General features: G+C 48.5%; 1 protein-coding gene across 5 annotated transcripts in view; it reads right to left on the bottom strand.

Annotated features, from left to right (window-relative positions):
- Nucleotides 1–18687, bottom strand: part of nav1b (neuron navigator 1b) — a 99158-nt gene that overhangs the window by 80307 nt on the left and 164 nt on the right. For 3 of the 5 annotated variants that reach the window (XM_030375158.1, XM_030375161.1, XM_030375163.1), the window contains exons 1-3: nt 18331–18687; nt 2769–3626; nt 1603–1694 (exon numbers count right to left, since the gene is read on the bottom strand). The exon at nt 18331–18687 is cut by the window's right edge and continues 164 nt beyond it. In XM_030375158.1, coding sequence (XP_030231018.1) covers nt 1603–1694; nt 2769–3565 — 889 coding nt within the window. In that variant the 5' untranslated portion in view covers nt 3566–3626; nt 18331–18687. Of the gene's footprint in view, nt 1–1602; nt 1695–2768; nt 3627–13802; nt 14330–18330 lie in introns of those variants that run through there. The other 2 variants (XM_030375160.1, XM_030375159.1) reach the window with 2 other exon arrangements.

Raw genomic sequence — 18687 nt, 5'->3', positions numbered from 1 at the left:
GCAAGACGTGTCCGACCTTCATGTGTCCAATCTACTGGACGGTGGTTATGGATATATACATACATACTCTGTATATGCAACGTAACATAAACATACTTAAACATTAACTTTAATCATTAATCTACCATCCCAGATGAACATTAAGGGCATCTCATACAAGCCTCCTACCTTTATGTGTCAGTCGTTATGTAAATCTACTGGACGGCGTGTATAGACACATACTCTGGATACGCACACAACATATAAACATACTTAATCATTCTCTTTCTGGGAAGGGTGTTGTTCATGGAGCACACGGTGCGTTTCATCAGAAGTGAGCTGAACTCCCTCTACACTACACTACCCTAACCCATTAGTAAGACATCTTAACACTAAATATACTGCAACACATCTCGGTGTCTGGCCTCCGATGGCTAGCCACTACGCAGGAAGATTTACATTCAGTCCACCGGTTCTTGGCACCATGCTGTCAACATGCTACACTGCCTGACAGGTACGATGTAATAGCTGGAGTCCTGCTCATAGCCTAGAGTGATTTATAAGGGGGATTTTTAGTGTTACAACTATTTTAATGCAGAGAGCCGCAGAGTGGATATTTATCACGTACGGAATGAGGGAAGCATTGTGTGTGTGTGTTTGTCTTTGCGTGTGTATGTGTGTGCATGTGCATGCAAGAGTGTATGTGTTCGCGTGCTCTTGCACGTGTATGTGCCTGTGTGTGTGTGCTTGTGTGTGTATGTATGTGTGTGTGTGTGTGTGTGTGTGTGTGTGTGTGTGTGTGTGTGTGTGTGTGTGTGTGTGTGTGTGTGTGCGCGTGAGTTTGTGTGTGTCTGTGTGTGCTTGTGTGTGTGTGTGTGTGCTTGTGTGTGTGTGTCGATGACTGCCAAGAACAAATATTTTCCCACATATGCTTTGGATTATGGTACAGAACAGTGGAATACACGTCTCCACAAACGGCTATTGAGGTCTGATGGACCTGACAGCTGCCCTGAAAGCTGGCTTCATCAGCGACTAGCCATAGCTAACCCATATAGCTAAGACTATATCTACCACTACAGCCTCATGCTAGACAAAGGTGTTTCTGATAGAAAATATTTATACACTATACATTGGTAATAATAAACTGTTCAAAAGTGTTACTAGATGTATTGTGTATATATATATATATATATATATATATATATATATATATATATATATATATATATAGGTACAATATGTATTTTGTAAGAGATGTAGAGATTTATTTTGTGTTATATATTGTTACTAGATTAATTGTCTTGTAATATAATGTTACTAGATGTATTGTATATATATATGTATCTATATATATATATAGATACATACATATATTGGTTTTAGATGTATGAGTGTGGTGCTATATTGTTACTAGATGCATTGGTGTGGTTCTATATTGGTACTAGATGTATAAGTGTTGTTCTATATTGGTGTTAGATGTGGTTCATTTTTGGTACTAGATGTATTGTGTGGTTCTATATTGGTACTAGATGTATTGTGTGGTTCTATATTGGTACTAGATGTATCAGTGTATATTGATCGTAGGTGGACCAGCTCCAGATGTTGGCGTGGTGTGGTTCTCACCCAGGTCCTCACAGCAGACCTCCATGGAGTCTGAGGAGCAGTCACTCAGGTCATCCACAGAGGGGTCGGTCTCCTCAGTCACCTGGAGCCTGCTGAACACACACAACCCTTCATCAGACAACAATTAACTAATTATCATTACAGATGACGATGATGATGATGATGATGATGATGAGCCTGCTGAACTCACATAACCCTTCATGAAATAACAATTAACTAATTACTATTCTGATGATGATGATGATGATGATGACGAATCCTCATTAGTAGTATTATCATAATCATTACTTTTAGCCCAATTATAAGTAAAGCAGTAGTAGAATTATCAATATCAACATCAGCCTTATGAGTATTACAGTAGTAGTGTAATCATCCTCGTTAACCTCATTATGAGTTTAACAGTAGTAGTAGTAGTAGTAGTAGTAGTAGTAGTAGTAGTATTATTATCATCATCATTATGATCTCATTGAGTATAGTAGTAGTATTATTATCATCATCATTATGATCTCATTATGAGTATAGTAGTAGTAGTAGTAGTAGTAGTAGTAGTATTATCATCATCGTTATGATGTCATTATGAGTATAGCAGTAGTAGTAGTAGTATTATTATCCTCATCATTATGATCTCATTATGAGTATAGCAGTAGTAGTAGTATTATTATAATCATCATTATGATCTCATTATGAGTATAGCAGTAGTAGTATTAGTAGTAGTATTATTATCATCATCATTATGATCTCATTATGAGTATAGCAGTAGTAGCAGTATTATTATCATTATTATCTCATTATGAGTATAGCAGTAGTAGTAGTAGTATTATTATCATCATCATTATGAGTATAGCAGTAGTAGTAGTATTATTATCCTCATCATTATGATCTCATTATGAGTATAGCAGTAGTAGTAGTAGTATTATTATCATCATCATTATGAGTATAGCAGTAGTAGCAGTATTATTATCTCATTATGAGTATAGCAGTAGTAGTAGCAGTATTATTATCATCATTATTATGAGTATAGCAGTAGTAGCAGTATTATTATCCTCATCATTATGATCTCATTATGAGTATAGCAGTAGTAGTAGCAGTATTATTATCATTATGATCTCATTATGAGTATAGCAGCAGCAGGATCATTGATGCACCAGGTGAAGCGCGGTGCTCACCTGAACCTGAAGGGGGCGACAGCGGCCATGTTGACGGCCCCCGTCTGGTTGGCCAGCAGGTTCCCGCTCTCCTTGTGGCTGTGTCTCCTCCCCCCTGGGGGCGCCTCGTTCCCGTTCCCGGCCCGGCACTGGGGCGGCGGCGGCGGCGGCGGCGGCGAGTGGGCCAGGACGCCGCGGGACGCCGCCGACGGGTCCGCGCTGTCCGCGTTGTCCACGCTCCGGAGCCGGTACTTCCCGAAGGTCCAGTTCTGGTTGGTGTTCCTCCTGGTCTGGTGGTCCTCTCCCCGCAGGCTCTTCTGGGGGAGGGACCCCCCGCGGAGGTCCAAGGTGTCCTTGGTGCGCGGTACCTCCCTCTTGGGTACCTGGGGGCTGCTGTAGGCCGAACGCGTCCCTATGGCTCTCTGAGGCCGCCCGGCCCCACCACCATCCCCACCACCTCCACCACCACGTCCACCAGCCTTCCCGGCAGCAGCGGGGAGGCCCTTGTGCTGCTGCTGCTGCTGCTGCTGCTGCTGCTGCTGCTCCTGCAGGAGCTGGTTCTTCAGAGCGGCTCTCTGGAGAACGTCCACCGCCGAGGGCGTGGTCGACGCCGACGACGGAGACGAGCCGTAGAACGAGCGGCTCCGGGCGCGCTGGAGCTGAGCGGCCAGGTGGGCAGGCAGGGGGGTGTACTGCTGCTGCTGCTGCTGCCGGACGGCGTCTATCTTGGGGGAGACGGAGCTGGTGGGGAGGGGGAGGCTGGAGGACTGGGGGAGGCTGGAGGAGCCGCCCCCGCTCGATCGACTCCGGGACATCATGGAGGCTTCGGGGCTTCTGGTTCACCGCGCCGCTCGTCGGAGGTCCTGGGAGATGATCTGCCTGGAAGGAGAGGAAAAAACAGAGCGGGGAAGAGGGGGGGGATAGAAGCCATTAATAATGGAGGTTGTAAGTTCTGGTTCTGAAAGCGGAGTGGAAGAGTGAGAGGGAGGCAGGGAGGGAAGGAGTGGGAGAAAGACAGAGAATATGATATGATAGAGTGGGAGACAGAGAGAAACAGACGGCAAGTATTCTTCCTGCATCTTGCAGTGAATGATTAGTCAACGAAAAGAAGAGGAATGAAAAACAAATAAAGGCGTACTTTGAATGTCATGTTTCCAGTGTTTACTGCTTCATGACCACAGGGTAGACTCTACACACGGGCGACAGAAGGGAGACGGTTTTCCTCCTCAATAAACAAAATCAGAAACCAAACCCGACGCAAGCGTTGAAGAGCCAGTGAGCCCGGACTGCAGCCAGCGTCCAGAGGAGCCGTCTAATGTCTGGCCTGCGGCACACTGAGCAGCTCCGTGCTGTACACAACCTCCAGCGTAAACACCTTCACCCTTCACCACTACGTCCAGAGGCCGACCCACCATGCATGATAATGTTCACACCGTAACGTCTGCTTCAAGCTCAGCCCACTCTTTACCCTGGAATCACCAACCTTGTTTGGATACACGGATTTTGGCAAAGTATCAGGTCTCTCCTGCAGAAGAGGGGCTCAACCTCTGTGAGACAAATCTGATTCAATCAAGGTTGAATATTAAATGTTATTAACAAACACGTCATCCATGAGGTGCAGTTCAGCAGGACTTGATTTTGGTTGAGATTAGAGTTGTTACGATGCCGATAAAAATTCAGCATCGGGTATCTGCGAGTATGCTATGTCTATGTGAAGAGAACCCTTCATTAGGAACAAGTGCTTTCAGTAGTTATAATGCTAGATGCTGTATCGGTATAGATCTTGAGTATCGGCCGATAATCAAGGTCAGGCATCTGAATCGTATTAGGAAGGAAAAAATTGAGTTAAGCTGGAAACATACGGTCATGAATTGAACACCGATCATCTCATGAAATAACACAGACAGAACACAGTTGTATGTAGGGAAGCGGGTACAGCAGGACTGACCCAGTCTGTAACGTGTTCCAGTGTTCCCCCCCCCCCCCACTAGGAAACACAGCAAGGTCATCTCTGGCCGACAGCATGACATCATTTGGCGAGGGCAGCCGGGCATTTCGAATCGCAGGGACTTTGGCGGGCGGACCTCGCCAAGCGCTAGGCTAACGCGCGCCTGGCTCTACGCTAACACGCGCCTGGCCGCGCGGCAAGGGATTACGGCCTGCAACCTTTTCGTCCCCCCCTGAGGCTGGTGTCAGACACGAGCTGCAGACTAGCAGGAAGTGGTGCCGATGGATGTGTTGGAACGCGGCCCAGGACCGCGGAGTAGCACACGCATCTGGGCCGGTCCTTTGGAGATAGCGCTGTCGAGCTAATAGATTTGGTTTATTACCAGAGATAGCTTTCATATTTTGGATTAATCTTTTTCATGCACATGCACGCACACACACACACACACACACACACACACACACACACACACACACACACACACACACACACACACACACACACACACACACACACACAAACACACACACACACACGCTTGATTACACACACACACACACACATACACAAACACGCACACACACAAGCTTGATTACACAAACACACAAATACAAACACGGCACTGATATACATAAACACAACGGATGTACATGTGGTCTCTCGTGTCTTTTGAATCCCATCCAACCGACTCTTTCTAAACAGTATACAAGATGGATACACAGAAGGAATACACACACACCGCGGCTCACCAATGGAGCAGCAACACAATCCTGACCAAAACGCAGAACAGACAAACCAAACTCCAAAACATCTTTGCAACATTATTGTCAACAGAATATTTTTTTTAACGATGCATCAGGAATTAGACCACTGCATTCGGAATTCCGTGTTTGAATTGATGAAGGAGATGTCATCCTCTAGTTTTTCCTTACCTGACTACAACCCGGTCAGAACGCAAGGACAAGGATGGTGAAGCCTGACGAAGACTTTCCCCGACTGACGGCGCTAAACCATCGGCTTGCTGTCTCAGACATGCTTGCATCACACTTACAGCTGTGATGCAGCTTACTGTAATAACATTTAGGCTGCAATCCATCTTCAAGGGAGAGAGAGAGTGTGAGTGTGTGTGTGTGTGTGTGTGTGTGTGTGTGTGTGTGTGTGTGTGTGCACGTGTGTCTCTGTGTGTGTGTGTGGGTCTGTGAGTGCGCGTGTCTCTGTGTGTGTGTGTGTGTGTGTGTGTGTGTGTGTGTGTGTGTGTGTGTGTGTGTGTGTGTGTGTGTGTGTGTGTGTGTGTGTGTGTGTGTGTGTGTGCACTCCTCTTTTCATCCCTCTCTGCTCTGCTCACTTCCGTAATCTCACTCTTTGAGATTAGGTATGTGTGCGTGAGTGTGTAGCTGTGTGCATGTACTGTATGTGTGCGCAAGATCACTTTCTTTGTGGGTAATTGGGTATGGCTTTTGAATTTGTATGACACACACACACACACACACACACACACACACACACACACACACACACACACACACACACACACACACACACACACACACACACACACACACACACACACACAGTGACTCACGCTGTGATCTTTCCACGGTAACCTCATCGCCCTCTGCCCCCCCGCCCCAGCCCCAGAGGTTAAGCCTCTGCCGACGTTTGTATAAGACCTTCCTCATCCTCATCTTCCTCCTCCTCCTCCTCTCCTAACCTGTCCTCCGCCTAGCGTCTAGCGTTCCACCACAGGCCCAGAGCCCTTTAATCAGCCAGAGGAAGGAGGCTGCTGCTCCGACTGTGTACCCGGAACACACCCACACACCAGGGGATCCTTTACCCCCCCCTCGGCCCGTCCCCCCCTACCACGGAGCTCAGGGGAACCGCTGGAGGGATTGTCTTTTGTCCAAACCGCATGCTCTTTGTAAGAAATGTAGAAAACTTGGAACTGTGTTTTTTGTACGGTTTCTTAATGGTCAGGTATTCCATTTTTTTTTTTCAGGGAATGGATTGACCTTAAGTGCTTGGCACTTGGTTCTAAGAACATCCTTCTGTACAGACAGAGATATATTGTTGTTTCTCTTCTTCTGACAAATGAACTGATTGTAACTCGCTCTGGATAAAATCGTCTGCTAAATGCCCTAAATGTAAATGTTTTAACTGCTGGTATCATCGTATTTATATACTTTTAAAACAGCCTTTTTTTTACTGCGCCCTCAGTCTTTAGGTAGGGTGCGTTGCGGTCGCAACCCCAATTTGGGAACAAAGTCTGCCTCATCGTAAGAAGTTTGTTAGTGTCTTCCGTTTCTCAAAGTCATACATTAGGTTTTCTCCTTGGATGGCAGTAGATAAGGAGAAGGAACTAGCTCATTTTCTCAGTAATTCAGTTTCCTCGATGCTGCTAAACTAGCTGGACTTTATTGCCGAGTCCTGATCTAATTTATAGATTTGGCAGCTAGTGGCAAAACGGAGCTTATCTGTGATTCTTCCTGCTCTGCAGCGCAGATCACATGATGACATAGGGGGTCAGGACACAGGCAGAAGATTAACACACACACACACACACACACACACACACACACACACACACACACACACACACACACACACACACACACACACACACACACACACACAGAAACTAATTGTTCAACATGCACAGATGTACAGATTCATGAGGTCATTGGCAGGAAATGTCAAACGTCTATTATTAAATTTGGCCTCAAGGCTTGGAATTAGAGGACTAGTTTGAATAGTTAAAAGACACTGGTTTCTACGATAGTGTTGGAACACTAGTTTGAATAGTGTTGTAAGAAACTTGTTTGTACGATAGTGTAATAAGACGCTGGTTTGTACAATAGTGTTATAAGACAATGGTTTGTACAATAGTGTAATAAGACACTGGTTTGTACAATAGTGTTATAAGACACTGGTTTCCACAATAGTGTTATAAGACACTGGTTTCTACAATAGTGTTATAAGACACTGGTTTCCACAATAGTGTTATAAGACACTGGTTTCTACAATAGTGTTATAAGACACTGGTTTCTACAATAGATTTATAAGACACTTGTATTGTAAGACTAGTTTAAACAGTGTTCTAAGATGCTGGTAGTTTCCTAATGGCTTATAGGGCTACCAGGATGCAGAGTCAGACATTGGGGATCAAACCCAGAGTCTTTCAGGTTCTGGGTTCGATGTCTGACTCTGCAGCCTAACCTGTAGGCATCCTTTAACATCCACTTTAAGTCGGCTCGGACCAGAGCCTGAGCTGAGTGACGAGACAGTAGTAATGCCTCTCCTCTGAGCTCCTCAGCCCTACACCCTGGACCCTCGCCTGGGGACCCCCCAGAGGGGCAGCCCTGGGCTCTTCCAGAACAGATCCATGCTAATCGAATTGACCAGCCTGTCGAGAACATCCATCATGCATTCAAACTCAATCAGGTTACAGCGTTCTGTCGGGCTCTAGCACTGCCATCACCTATAGAGGCCGGGTGTGCGCGTCTGTCTGTCTGTGTTTCTGTGTCTCTGTGTCTGAGTGTGTGCCTTGTGTGTGCGTGTGCGTGTGCATGTGTGTATGTGTGTGCATCCTGGATATGGGTCAACGCAGAAATTGCAGTACATGTAATTTACAAATTTTGACTAGTTTAGTTACAAATTAGTCTGCACAATGAATATGGCTCCCGCCGTGTTCACTTCCACCAATGTCGACGCTCGATCACATCGGATCCGTGTGAGAAGGAAGAATTTGATAATAGATTTCCTTTTACAGAGGGTTGTGTCTTGTTAGTCACCGAGCGGGAGGTCTGAGCTGGCAACATACAGCGACAACTGTGCCAATTAGCCATGGATCCGCTCTGGTAAAAACTGGCTTGGTAATCAAGTTAAAACTCCATGACAAGCGGCCCTATTCGCTCCTAATTAGTAACATTAGTTGCACCAGTGTACCATTACTATATACTGTAGAGTACAGTAGTACAGAACACTAAATAGTATTACTTTTACAGATTTTTCATCCTCGATCCGTTTAAAGATCAATCCTATTATTCTAAGTCATCCTGTACGACCAGAGGCTAAATATAAACTTCAAATTACCCCATTTCTCAACGTTCCTGCGTTGCCCAGAATCTCCCAACACAAACACAAGCAAACTGGCTGAGAGTTTTTCGTATTTGGATGAAAGGCCATTAAAAAAAAAAGGCTTTTATCCACATTACTGCTTGTTCTGCAACCGACTTAAATTAATTTAATTAAATGGATGTACAGCAGTATATATCAGGTTTACAAGTTTCCCTGGTTGCACTGAGCCCAAGCCTTGAATGTTCCTCGACAATAAAATTAAACTCGTACCTCGCAGAATAATGCAGAGTACTCCAACGCTGAATATATCAGCCGGATTCTAAAATAGCCGGACCCTGCAGACGAGAGGTTATGTAACCGTTACACTGGTCCGAGGTAAACCCTGTGTCCCGGGGACAGATGTAGGGAAGCAGGCTGCACACGACTACAATCCCACAACACAACACTAGAAAGCACAGCACAACAGAGCATGGTAAACATAACGAGACATTTTTTTTACTACGCACAATGACATGATGCAACACATCATGATATGACACATCAGACATATAATAACACAGACACTCGAAACAAGAGGACACACCTCATGACAGCGCATCACAACACAACTGAACAAAAGACGACAGGAGAAAGTACACATAACGAGAAATCCTGTTACCGTGCACGGCGACATGATGCAACACGTCATGACATGACGTGACAAACAAAACGCAGACCCTCAACACAAGATGACGCAAATCAACCCAACAGAGCACAGGCGCACGATGCAACACACGCTGCCAACGCATCACATGACAACGCAACACAACACACAAACCACATCACAACTGAAGACAGCAAAATGCAACACAGCGAAACGTAACGGAATACGACAGGGGACAGTTCACATAAAGACACATCCCGTTACTACACGCAGTACTACAACGTGATGCAACACATCATGACGTGACACAACAAACATAACACAGGACATCGCAGCCCTTACTCAACAACACAAAACAACACGGCACCACCACAACAAAACACACACAAACCACATCACAACTCATCACAACACCGTACACCAAATCAAAGCAGGAGCCAGTTAACACATGAGAAGGGTCCCAACACAATACAACACAACATGATGTTTTGTGTGGTGGTCCCATCAGGCTAAGTGCGGAGTTTGAGAGAAACCAAGAGTGACATTTTCGGGGGCAATTTAGTCCAAACACGGAGGCTACACCCATTCATTCCTCCTCACTTCCCTCAGAGTCTGGGCGGAGACTCCCAAGGCACCCAGATACTATTTTAAGCTCCAGAAATCACAAGGACTTTATTCCCCAAAATAAGCTCTTATTCAAGACTACAGGCTGTATGATAGTATAGTGGTTAGGGTGTTGGACTACCAGCCCATGGGTGGGATTCTTTTAAAAGTTAAAATTGCCCAAATTCTTTGACTGTTCTAGTTTCAGTTGTTATTTAGAAAATGTTGTTTGGCACTTTTAGTTTAAATATCTTTATCGTTAAAATTGCACAAATTCTTGGACTTTTCTTGTTGTTATGTTTGCATTCTGGTTAGGCAGCCCCCTCCAGGTCTGACGGCAAACCCCATCACCTTATCTAACACATTGTTTGTGGGAACCCCTCCCTTTGCCTTAATGACATGAATCTGTATTGTCTAACCCCTCCATGCATCTTGATGACATGTCTCTGTACTTTCTAACCCCTTCCTTGGAATTAATGACATGTATCTGTACTTTCTAACAATTACCTGCTCCTTAATGACATGAATCTGTAGTGTCTAACCCCTCCCTGCATCTTTGACATGTATCTGTACTATCTACCCCTACCTGCATCTTAATGACATGAATCTGTACTATCTAACCCCTGCCTGCTCCTAAGTGACATGTATCTGTACTGTCTAACCCTACCTGCATCTTAATGACATGTATCTGTACTATCTAACCCCTGCCTGCTCCTAAGTGACATGTATCTGTACTGTCTAACCCTTGCCTGCTCCTTAGTGACATGTTTCTGTGCTGTCCAACCCCTCCCTTCGCCTTAATAACATGTATCTGAATCCACCAAATGTCCCTTTGGATAAAAGCTCCAGTTAAATGACTAAGCGGCAACGTTTTTTTCCTCTGACGATTGGCCGCTCACAACATCAGCGGCCGCCAAAGACTGAGTCATCATTTTTTTAAGCAAAACCTTTCCCCAGCTGGAGCGCACGTCTGTGAAGTAGATAAAAAAGAGAAACTAAATCAACGTCCTCCACGCGCGGAACATGAGAATGACAAGTGAGCGAGGAGCTGAACGGCGTCTGTCTTAGGCGTGCCACCAGAGAGGGACTGGGATCCCGGCACCCTGCTGGGTCTCCGGTAATGCCTTCAACAGCTTCCTCATCGATCCTGGCTCGTGGCAGAGGGAGAGTGATGGAGAGGTTTTAAGGAGCACGCGGCCACGGCGCCACACGTGGAAGTGCCAACACACACTGGAAGGAGGGATCGCTCTTGCTGCGTCTATCCCCAAAGGCTTCTTGCGAGAGCATTGAGTTTGTTTTCCCTTGCTCTTTGGGGGTAAATGGTTAACGGACTGCATTTATACAGCGCTTTTCCAACCAAAAAGTGCTTTATAATATTGCCTCGCAAGGCGACAGTCAGCTCGTTGGGAGCAGTTAGGGTTAGGTGCCTTGCTCAGGAACACCTCGACAGCTAGGAGGAGCCGGGGATCGAACTAGCAACCTCCCGGTTACCAGCCAACCCGCTCTACTTCCTGAGCCACATGCCGCCGGGTCTAGGGTTGGGAGGGGTGTCATGTAATGTGGCCTTTGAATCCCTTTGAGACCGTGACAAATTCTCTTGACATGACCCCCTGTCGAGAAAAAACCTGGCCTACATTGACCTACAGCGACCTACAGTGATGGATGATGCATAGGTCAGCCTAGCAGCCTACACAGCGGACTGAACCAACTGGTAGGGGTGAGCCATCCATCGTCCATCTGGGTAGACACTCCCATGTGTGATGTCACCGCGGGGGGTGGGGGGGGGACCTACACCTGGCAATACAAACACCAGGGGCCCTTAATATGAAGTGAGCTGTGTCATAACTCAGATGTGTGATAAGTCTTTTCAGTCAGCGGTGACATCACTGACCACAGTTGGTATTCCCCGGGTTTTATATTTGCGGGCACGGAACACGTGCCGTATGGAGTTACCACAGTGTGTGTGTGTGTGTGTGTGCGTGTGTGTGTGTGTGTGTGTGCGTGTGTGTGTGTGTGCGTGCGTGTGTGTCTCTCTGTCTGTCTGTCTGTCTGTCTGTCTGTCTGTCTGTCTGTCTGTCTGTCTGTCTGTCTGTCTGTCTGTGTGTCTATGAATGACAGTGTGTGTGTGTGCGTGTGTCTATGAGTTTGTGTACACACAAACTCATAGAAACAGGCACACTGTCATTCATACGTGCGCGTGTGTGTGTGTGTGTGTGTGTGTGTGTGTGTGTGTGTGTGTGTGTGTGTGTGTGTGTGTGTGTGTGTGTGTGTGTGTGTGTGTGTGTGTATATTTATGTATGTGTGTGTGTGCATGCGTGTCGGTGTGACTATGAGTGAGTATGTCTATGAGTGAGTGTGTACTGTGGGATCAAACCACTCTCTCCTTTTCATGTGATGATTGTTAAACACGGCTGCAGGACATGGGATGCTCTGTAAGGTGATACCTCACTGGTGCTTCTCCCTAGGGTGGAAATCTATGGCTGACACGCATGAGTACACCCACACTCCCACTCTTACACACACACACACACACACACACACACACACATACTCACATGAGTACACTACACATATACACTCTCCCACTCTTACACACACACACACACACTCACATGAGTACACACACACTCCCACTCTTACACACACACACACACGCGCACATGAGTACACGCACACATACACTCTCCCACTCTTACACACACATGAGTACACACACATACACACCGACACGTGTACCCACACACACACACACACACAAACACAAACAAACTCACATGTGTACACCCACACACACACCCAGACACGTGTACCCATACACACACAGAAACACACACACTCACATGCATACACACATATACACACAAATGCATACACTCACATAAACGGACACTCATGCGTTCACACACACAAACACACACACACCCACAACCACACCCACACACACAAACACACACAGCTGTATGGGGATGAAGCCACGACTGGCCGTTCGGCGTTACAAGACGACCCAGACCAATGCTTCACCAGAAAGAAACCCCCTAAACCAAAAACGACCAGGGCTCTTCACTTCCTGTCTCCACGCCGGACAGGCAGACACATTAGACGCCCGCCTCTAGGACCCCAGGTCCTCAGAGGGATACGTTTCAGCCTTTGTTCCGTGCCTAATTCACCCCTCCATCCCCTCCATCCCCCCCCCCCCCATCTGTCTCCACACACAGACAACAGCCGCAGGAGTCTCCTAGCTTACAGTCAGAGTACGCCTGTATTACACAAAGCGCTCGGGGCAGGACCTCTTAGCTTAGCTCAACCTTCGCCGGCACGCACGCTTCATTCATGCTGTGGACGGTGTATCGAGCTGCCGTGGTTACAGCGGAGCAGCGGTTGATTGGCTGCTCGTTAGAGACGTGTGTGAGCATGGAGGTCATGCAGGAACACGGAACAACTCCGATCAATGGGAATGATCGATGGGTGACGGCGGGGTGAGTTGTTGTGGCACAGGCACGCATCATCATCACTCCCAAAAGTGTTTCCATCAATCATCGCGAGTGTAGGCGAATAAATTCATTCATACCTTTAAAAAGAAACTGGGACAGTGCTTCGTTCAGTGAAACACCTGGACCTGGCATATACAGATTTACGTGATTTATATGCTATACTGTACGTCTATACGATAAACGTACGATCATCCAGACCCCCGATCACAAAGTGAACAAACGAATGAACCGCAGTCGCTAACTGCAGCCCAAAGTACAGCAGGGACCCGCGGTAACGAGAAGAACCTCAAACTCACCTCAAAACCTGCAACTCAGCAGCACTGCGGGACTCAGACCACAGCCCACCGGTGCCCACCCGGTCGGACGACCCCCCCTCCGGGGTGAGGGTCTCTCAACCTTCTAGAAGCGCGGCGACCCCTTCATCCGGACTCATCCTTCCCCCTGAAGAGACACGCCGCTCCCGGGCTGTGGTGCCGGTCTGCCGTCATACACCGGGAGGCAGAGGGAGGGGCGTCAGCAGAGAGAGACGAGCGGTGAGCCACAGAGGAGCAGATCTCCGGCGGAGACGCAGGGAGAGAGAGTCCGGTGGTTCTGGCGGAGCCGGCGTGGCATCTGTCCGATGTGAGGATCAAAGAGGGGCTCTCGGCACGGTGTCTCTGCTTGCGTAACGCCCCTCTCTCCCTCTCTCCCTCTCTCTCTCTCTCTCTCTCTCTCTCCCCCTCGTCTACAGAACACGCTCTCTCCTGTACGGCTCTGTGCTGCTGCTGCTGCTTCTGCTGCGGCTGCAGCACAGAGCTCCTGGACCTCTCTCTCTCTCTCTCTCTCTCTATCTCTCTCTCTATCGCTGTGTCTCTCTCTCTCTCTCTCTCTCTCTCTCTCTCTCTCTCTATCTCTCTCTCTATCGCTGTGTCTCTCTCTCTCTCTCTCTCTCGCTTGGTCTCTCCCTCTTTTTCTACTATCACTTTCTTTAGGTTCAGTCTCTCTTCATTTTGCCTTCACTTTCCATCTCTCTCTTGCTCCTTCTGTCCCTCTCCCCCCTTTTCCATTTTGCTCTGTCTCTGCACACTCTCTCTCTCTCACCCCCTCTCCCTCTCCCTCTGTCTCTCCCTCTCTCTCTCCGACTTGCAGATGGACTCGCTGGCCCGGTGCGTGCGTCAGGACCCTGTGGAGCCCTGCAGAGGAAGACAGCAGAACCTGACAGCAGCATGTGGTCGAGAGACACTCGGCATGGCTCTGTATACCAGAGAGAGAGAGAGAGAGAGAGAGAGAGAGAGAGAGAGAGAGAGAGAGAGAAGGAACGAGAGAGACAGAGAGAGAAAGAGAAAGAGAAGGAGAGAAAGAGAGAGAGAGAGAGAGAGAGAGAGAGAGAGAGAGAGAGAGAGAGAGAGAGAGAGAGAGAGAGAGAGAGAGAAGGAAAGAGGGAGACAGAGAGGGACAGAGAGAGAGAGAGACAGATAGAGAGAGACAGAGAGAGAGAGAGAGAGAGAGAGAGAGAGACAGAAGGAACGAGAGAGACAGAGAGGGACAGAGAGAGAGTCAGAGACAGAGAGAGAGAGAGAGAGACAGAGAGAGAGTCAGAGACAGAGAGAGAGAGAGAGAGACAGAGAGAGAGAGAGAAGGAACGAGAGAGACAGAGAGGGACAGAGAGAGAGAGAGAGAGAGAGACAGAGACAGAGAGAGAGAGAGAGAGAGAGAGACCTAACCCTATAGATAAAGAGAGAGTGGGAGAGGGAGAGGGAGCAGTTTCCTCTGCCTCTTCTTCTTGTGCAGAGCGAGGGGACAGAGGGACGTTCTGTCAGCTCGGCGTTCAGAACCCCTGACTCAGCGCCTCGACCCGGTGAACCGGACAGACCGCCCCGTCACTGCACGTTAACCGACCGAGACCCCCCCCCCCCCCCACCCACCCACCTCCACCCGCTCCATACCCCCCACTCACCCAGCCTCCCGGAGAGTGAGAGTCAAACAGGGTGACAGGCGGGCGCAGAACAGTCCTCACAGCAGGGGGTTCTCACAGCAGGGGGGCCCAGACACGGAAGGGTGGGGGAGGGGGGGGGGGGGCTCAGACCACCAGAACAGAACTGCGGCTTGGCTGGGCGTTGTTAACATGTCAGGGATTACACACTGTGCTCCACGCACAGGGGACACCACCCAGAAACACACCAGCCAGAAACACACCAGCCAGAAACACCACCCAGAAACACACCACCAACGAACACCACCCAGAAACACCACCCAGCAACCACACCAAGCACCAGCCAGAGTCGTTGATCACCCTGACGGCTAAGGGAAGTCTTCGCAGTTTTTAGCAGTCGCAACCCTCTCCCAGAGGGAATCGGCACCACCCAGCAACACACCATCAAGCAAAACCACCCAGCAACACCACCCAGTGACCTCATCCAGCAGCACCGCCACCACCCACCAGCCCACCCAAGAGGTTGCGACCAGGGTAATTATTTCCAGGTTCACTCACGCCACCACCCAGGCCAAACAACGTGTCTGTCTCAAGGAAACAGTGGATCAACGGACTGCACTTAAACAGAGCTTTCCTAACCAGCAGCCACTTAAAGTGCCGTGCAATGCCTCACATTCACCCATTCACACACCCAAGGCAGTTTCATCCACGCAAGCCGACATCGCATCGATGGCGGTCAGGGTTAGGTGTCTTGCTCAGGGACACATCGACGGATTGGTTGCTGGTTCGAGCCCCCAGGAGCCCGCGATCGAACTAGCAACCTTCCGGTTACTAGTCAATTGGCCACTAATCCAAAAAGTGCACGGTTGCCAAAGGTAACGTTAATCTACCCAAAGCACGGGGGGCTGGATGGAGCATTGGTTAGGATGTCTGCCTGCCGTCGGAAAGGTTGTGGGTTGGAATCCCCCCGGCACAGCAGTGGTCGTACAGGCTTCCTCGTGCAACAAGCCACCACCAACAACTCCTCCTCCTCCTTGACGATGCCGACACGCATCTCAAAACACATTCGCCGTCAGTCGCTCTGGAGGAAAAGCCTCTGCCAGAGGACTCATCACTCAACGGCAGCGGAAATGAATAAGTTTAACCGGGGCTCTGACCGGGGGATCAGTGTGTTTGTGAGGCCGTCCCTCACAGCGTGGAGAGACAGACATGCCTCCACACAGTGAACGGAGACTGGTGTTCTGTGGAGGAGAGATTAAAGTCTTACTGCAGACACGCTGGAAATAGGAGCTCCGCGTCTCATGTGTCACCGAGTGGAAGACGAGGATTAGGGGGAAAACTTGCGAGGAGGGAGAGAATATTTCTATATTCGGGGAGGTGCACATCCACACGCACACACACACACACACACACACACACACACACACACACACACACACACACACACACACACACACACACACACACACACACACACACACACACACAAATATAAAAATGCACAACAACCCATTGATGTCTCATTGTATGTATTCACATATTTAGATAAGCACTGATTCATTCATACATTCAAACAAACACACACTCGCTCAGTCACATGGAAATAAATGCAAATACACTATTGAGAGAGAGAATGAAAGAGAGAGGGGATGAGAGAGGAGAGAGTGAATGAGAAAGAGAGCGGAAGAGACAGCGAGAGAATCAGGGTGTGTCTCAAGACAGACGCCAGTAAAAGTGAAACGGAACGTTACTCTACACTGACATCTAGTGGCAGCTTTTAGTAACGACACACCCCAGAGCGTTAACGCCAATACACAATGACCTCACGCATTAAAGCACACAACCTCCTATATCCAGCACCAGAGAATCCCCAACAACACAAGAGGCTGGTGGTGACTACGTTGTTCATAGAGAGATCCGTCAACAGACAACCTGTTGAACACCAAACTCTTTAACCTGATTACCTCTGTCTCTCCTCTACTCCAACTAATCTAATAGTGCAAGACTGCTGGAGGAAAGGATAATGAACTAACCCACGTTTCCGCATTACGACGAATTCACGAGAGGCTGTAACTTTTCCAAGAGCTATCTTATATACAATTAGCAGGAATGAAACATGTGGGTTATCGTCTGGTCGTGGTTCGATCGTCGGTTATTCGTAGGGTTCCAGACATGCAGGCTGGAACAATAACAACAGATGTCGTAAATTAAAAGTGAGTCGAGTTGTGTGGTGATATTCCCCAGGGCACCAGGGTTTGGGGTAGGGTCTGACCCGGTTCTGATTATATATACAGCTAGGGTTGCACCGCAGATATGTGTGGGGAGATGGGGACGACATGAGTAAACACCAACACACCAACGCACAAACACACACACACCTCCGGACGTCTTCGACGGGACCTTAACCACACGCCTCACGGACCCAAACAGACAAGCAGGCATTCGCATAAACACTAATGCAGTGACGCACAAATCCACAATCACACACTCTCACACACAAACACACACAATAGGGGCCCTGCACATAAACACACACACACAAGCGACCCTGCACACACACACATACACACACGCGCTCACACACCCGAGCGACCCTTCCAAACACAAGAGGACCGTTCAGTTAGCATGAACAACAACAGGACTGAACCGGCTCCGCTGACCGGCTTCCTGAACCGACTCCGGGAGCAGGACTGAGCCGGCTCTGTGAGCAGGACTGAACCGGCTCCGGGAGCAGGACTGAGCGCTGGACCCCGTCCAGACTCCTCACACTCCACGCTACACTACTACACTACACTCTCTCTCTGTCTGCAGGAGTTGAGCGCGTCTCCTCCCCTCACTTCCGCCCGTACCTGAACGTCAGGAACTTAACCACGCGTCCGGGAGGAACAAAAAGGAGAAGGAGAGCAACTTACCCACAGCGCGGAGGTAGAGAGTCCTGGCTCCAGGTCTGGGGACCGTCCCGGGGGAGGTCTCAGTGGTCCCGGCGGGTCTCGCTGCAGGCTCCTGACGGATGGTCCGCAGCCCCCCGGTACATTCCTCCGCTTCCCTCTGATGCTGTTCCTTCTTCTCTCTCTCTCTCTCTCTCTCTCTCTCTCTCTCTCTCTCTCTCTCTCTCTCTCTCTAGCTCCCTTTTCCTCCCTCTCTCCCTTTCTTCTATGTAAAGCTAAACATGTGAGGTGTGTTTTTTCATTTGCATTCCTCCTTCTCTCATCGGTCTCTCGCTATCGCTCTCTCTCCATCTGCACACATAAAATACAGTTTAGGATCCT

Source organism: Gadus morhua, chromosome 13 (genome assembly GCF_902167405.1).
Source record: "Gadus morhua chromosome 13, gadMor3.0, whole genome shotgun sequence".
Classification (NCBI taxonomy): Eukaryota; Metazoa; Chordata; class Actinopteri; order Gadiformes; family Gadidae; genus Gadus; species Gadus morhua.
Note: the sequence above shows the minus strand (reverse complement) of the source record. Positions and strands in the feature narration are given on the sequence as shown.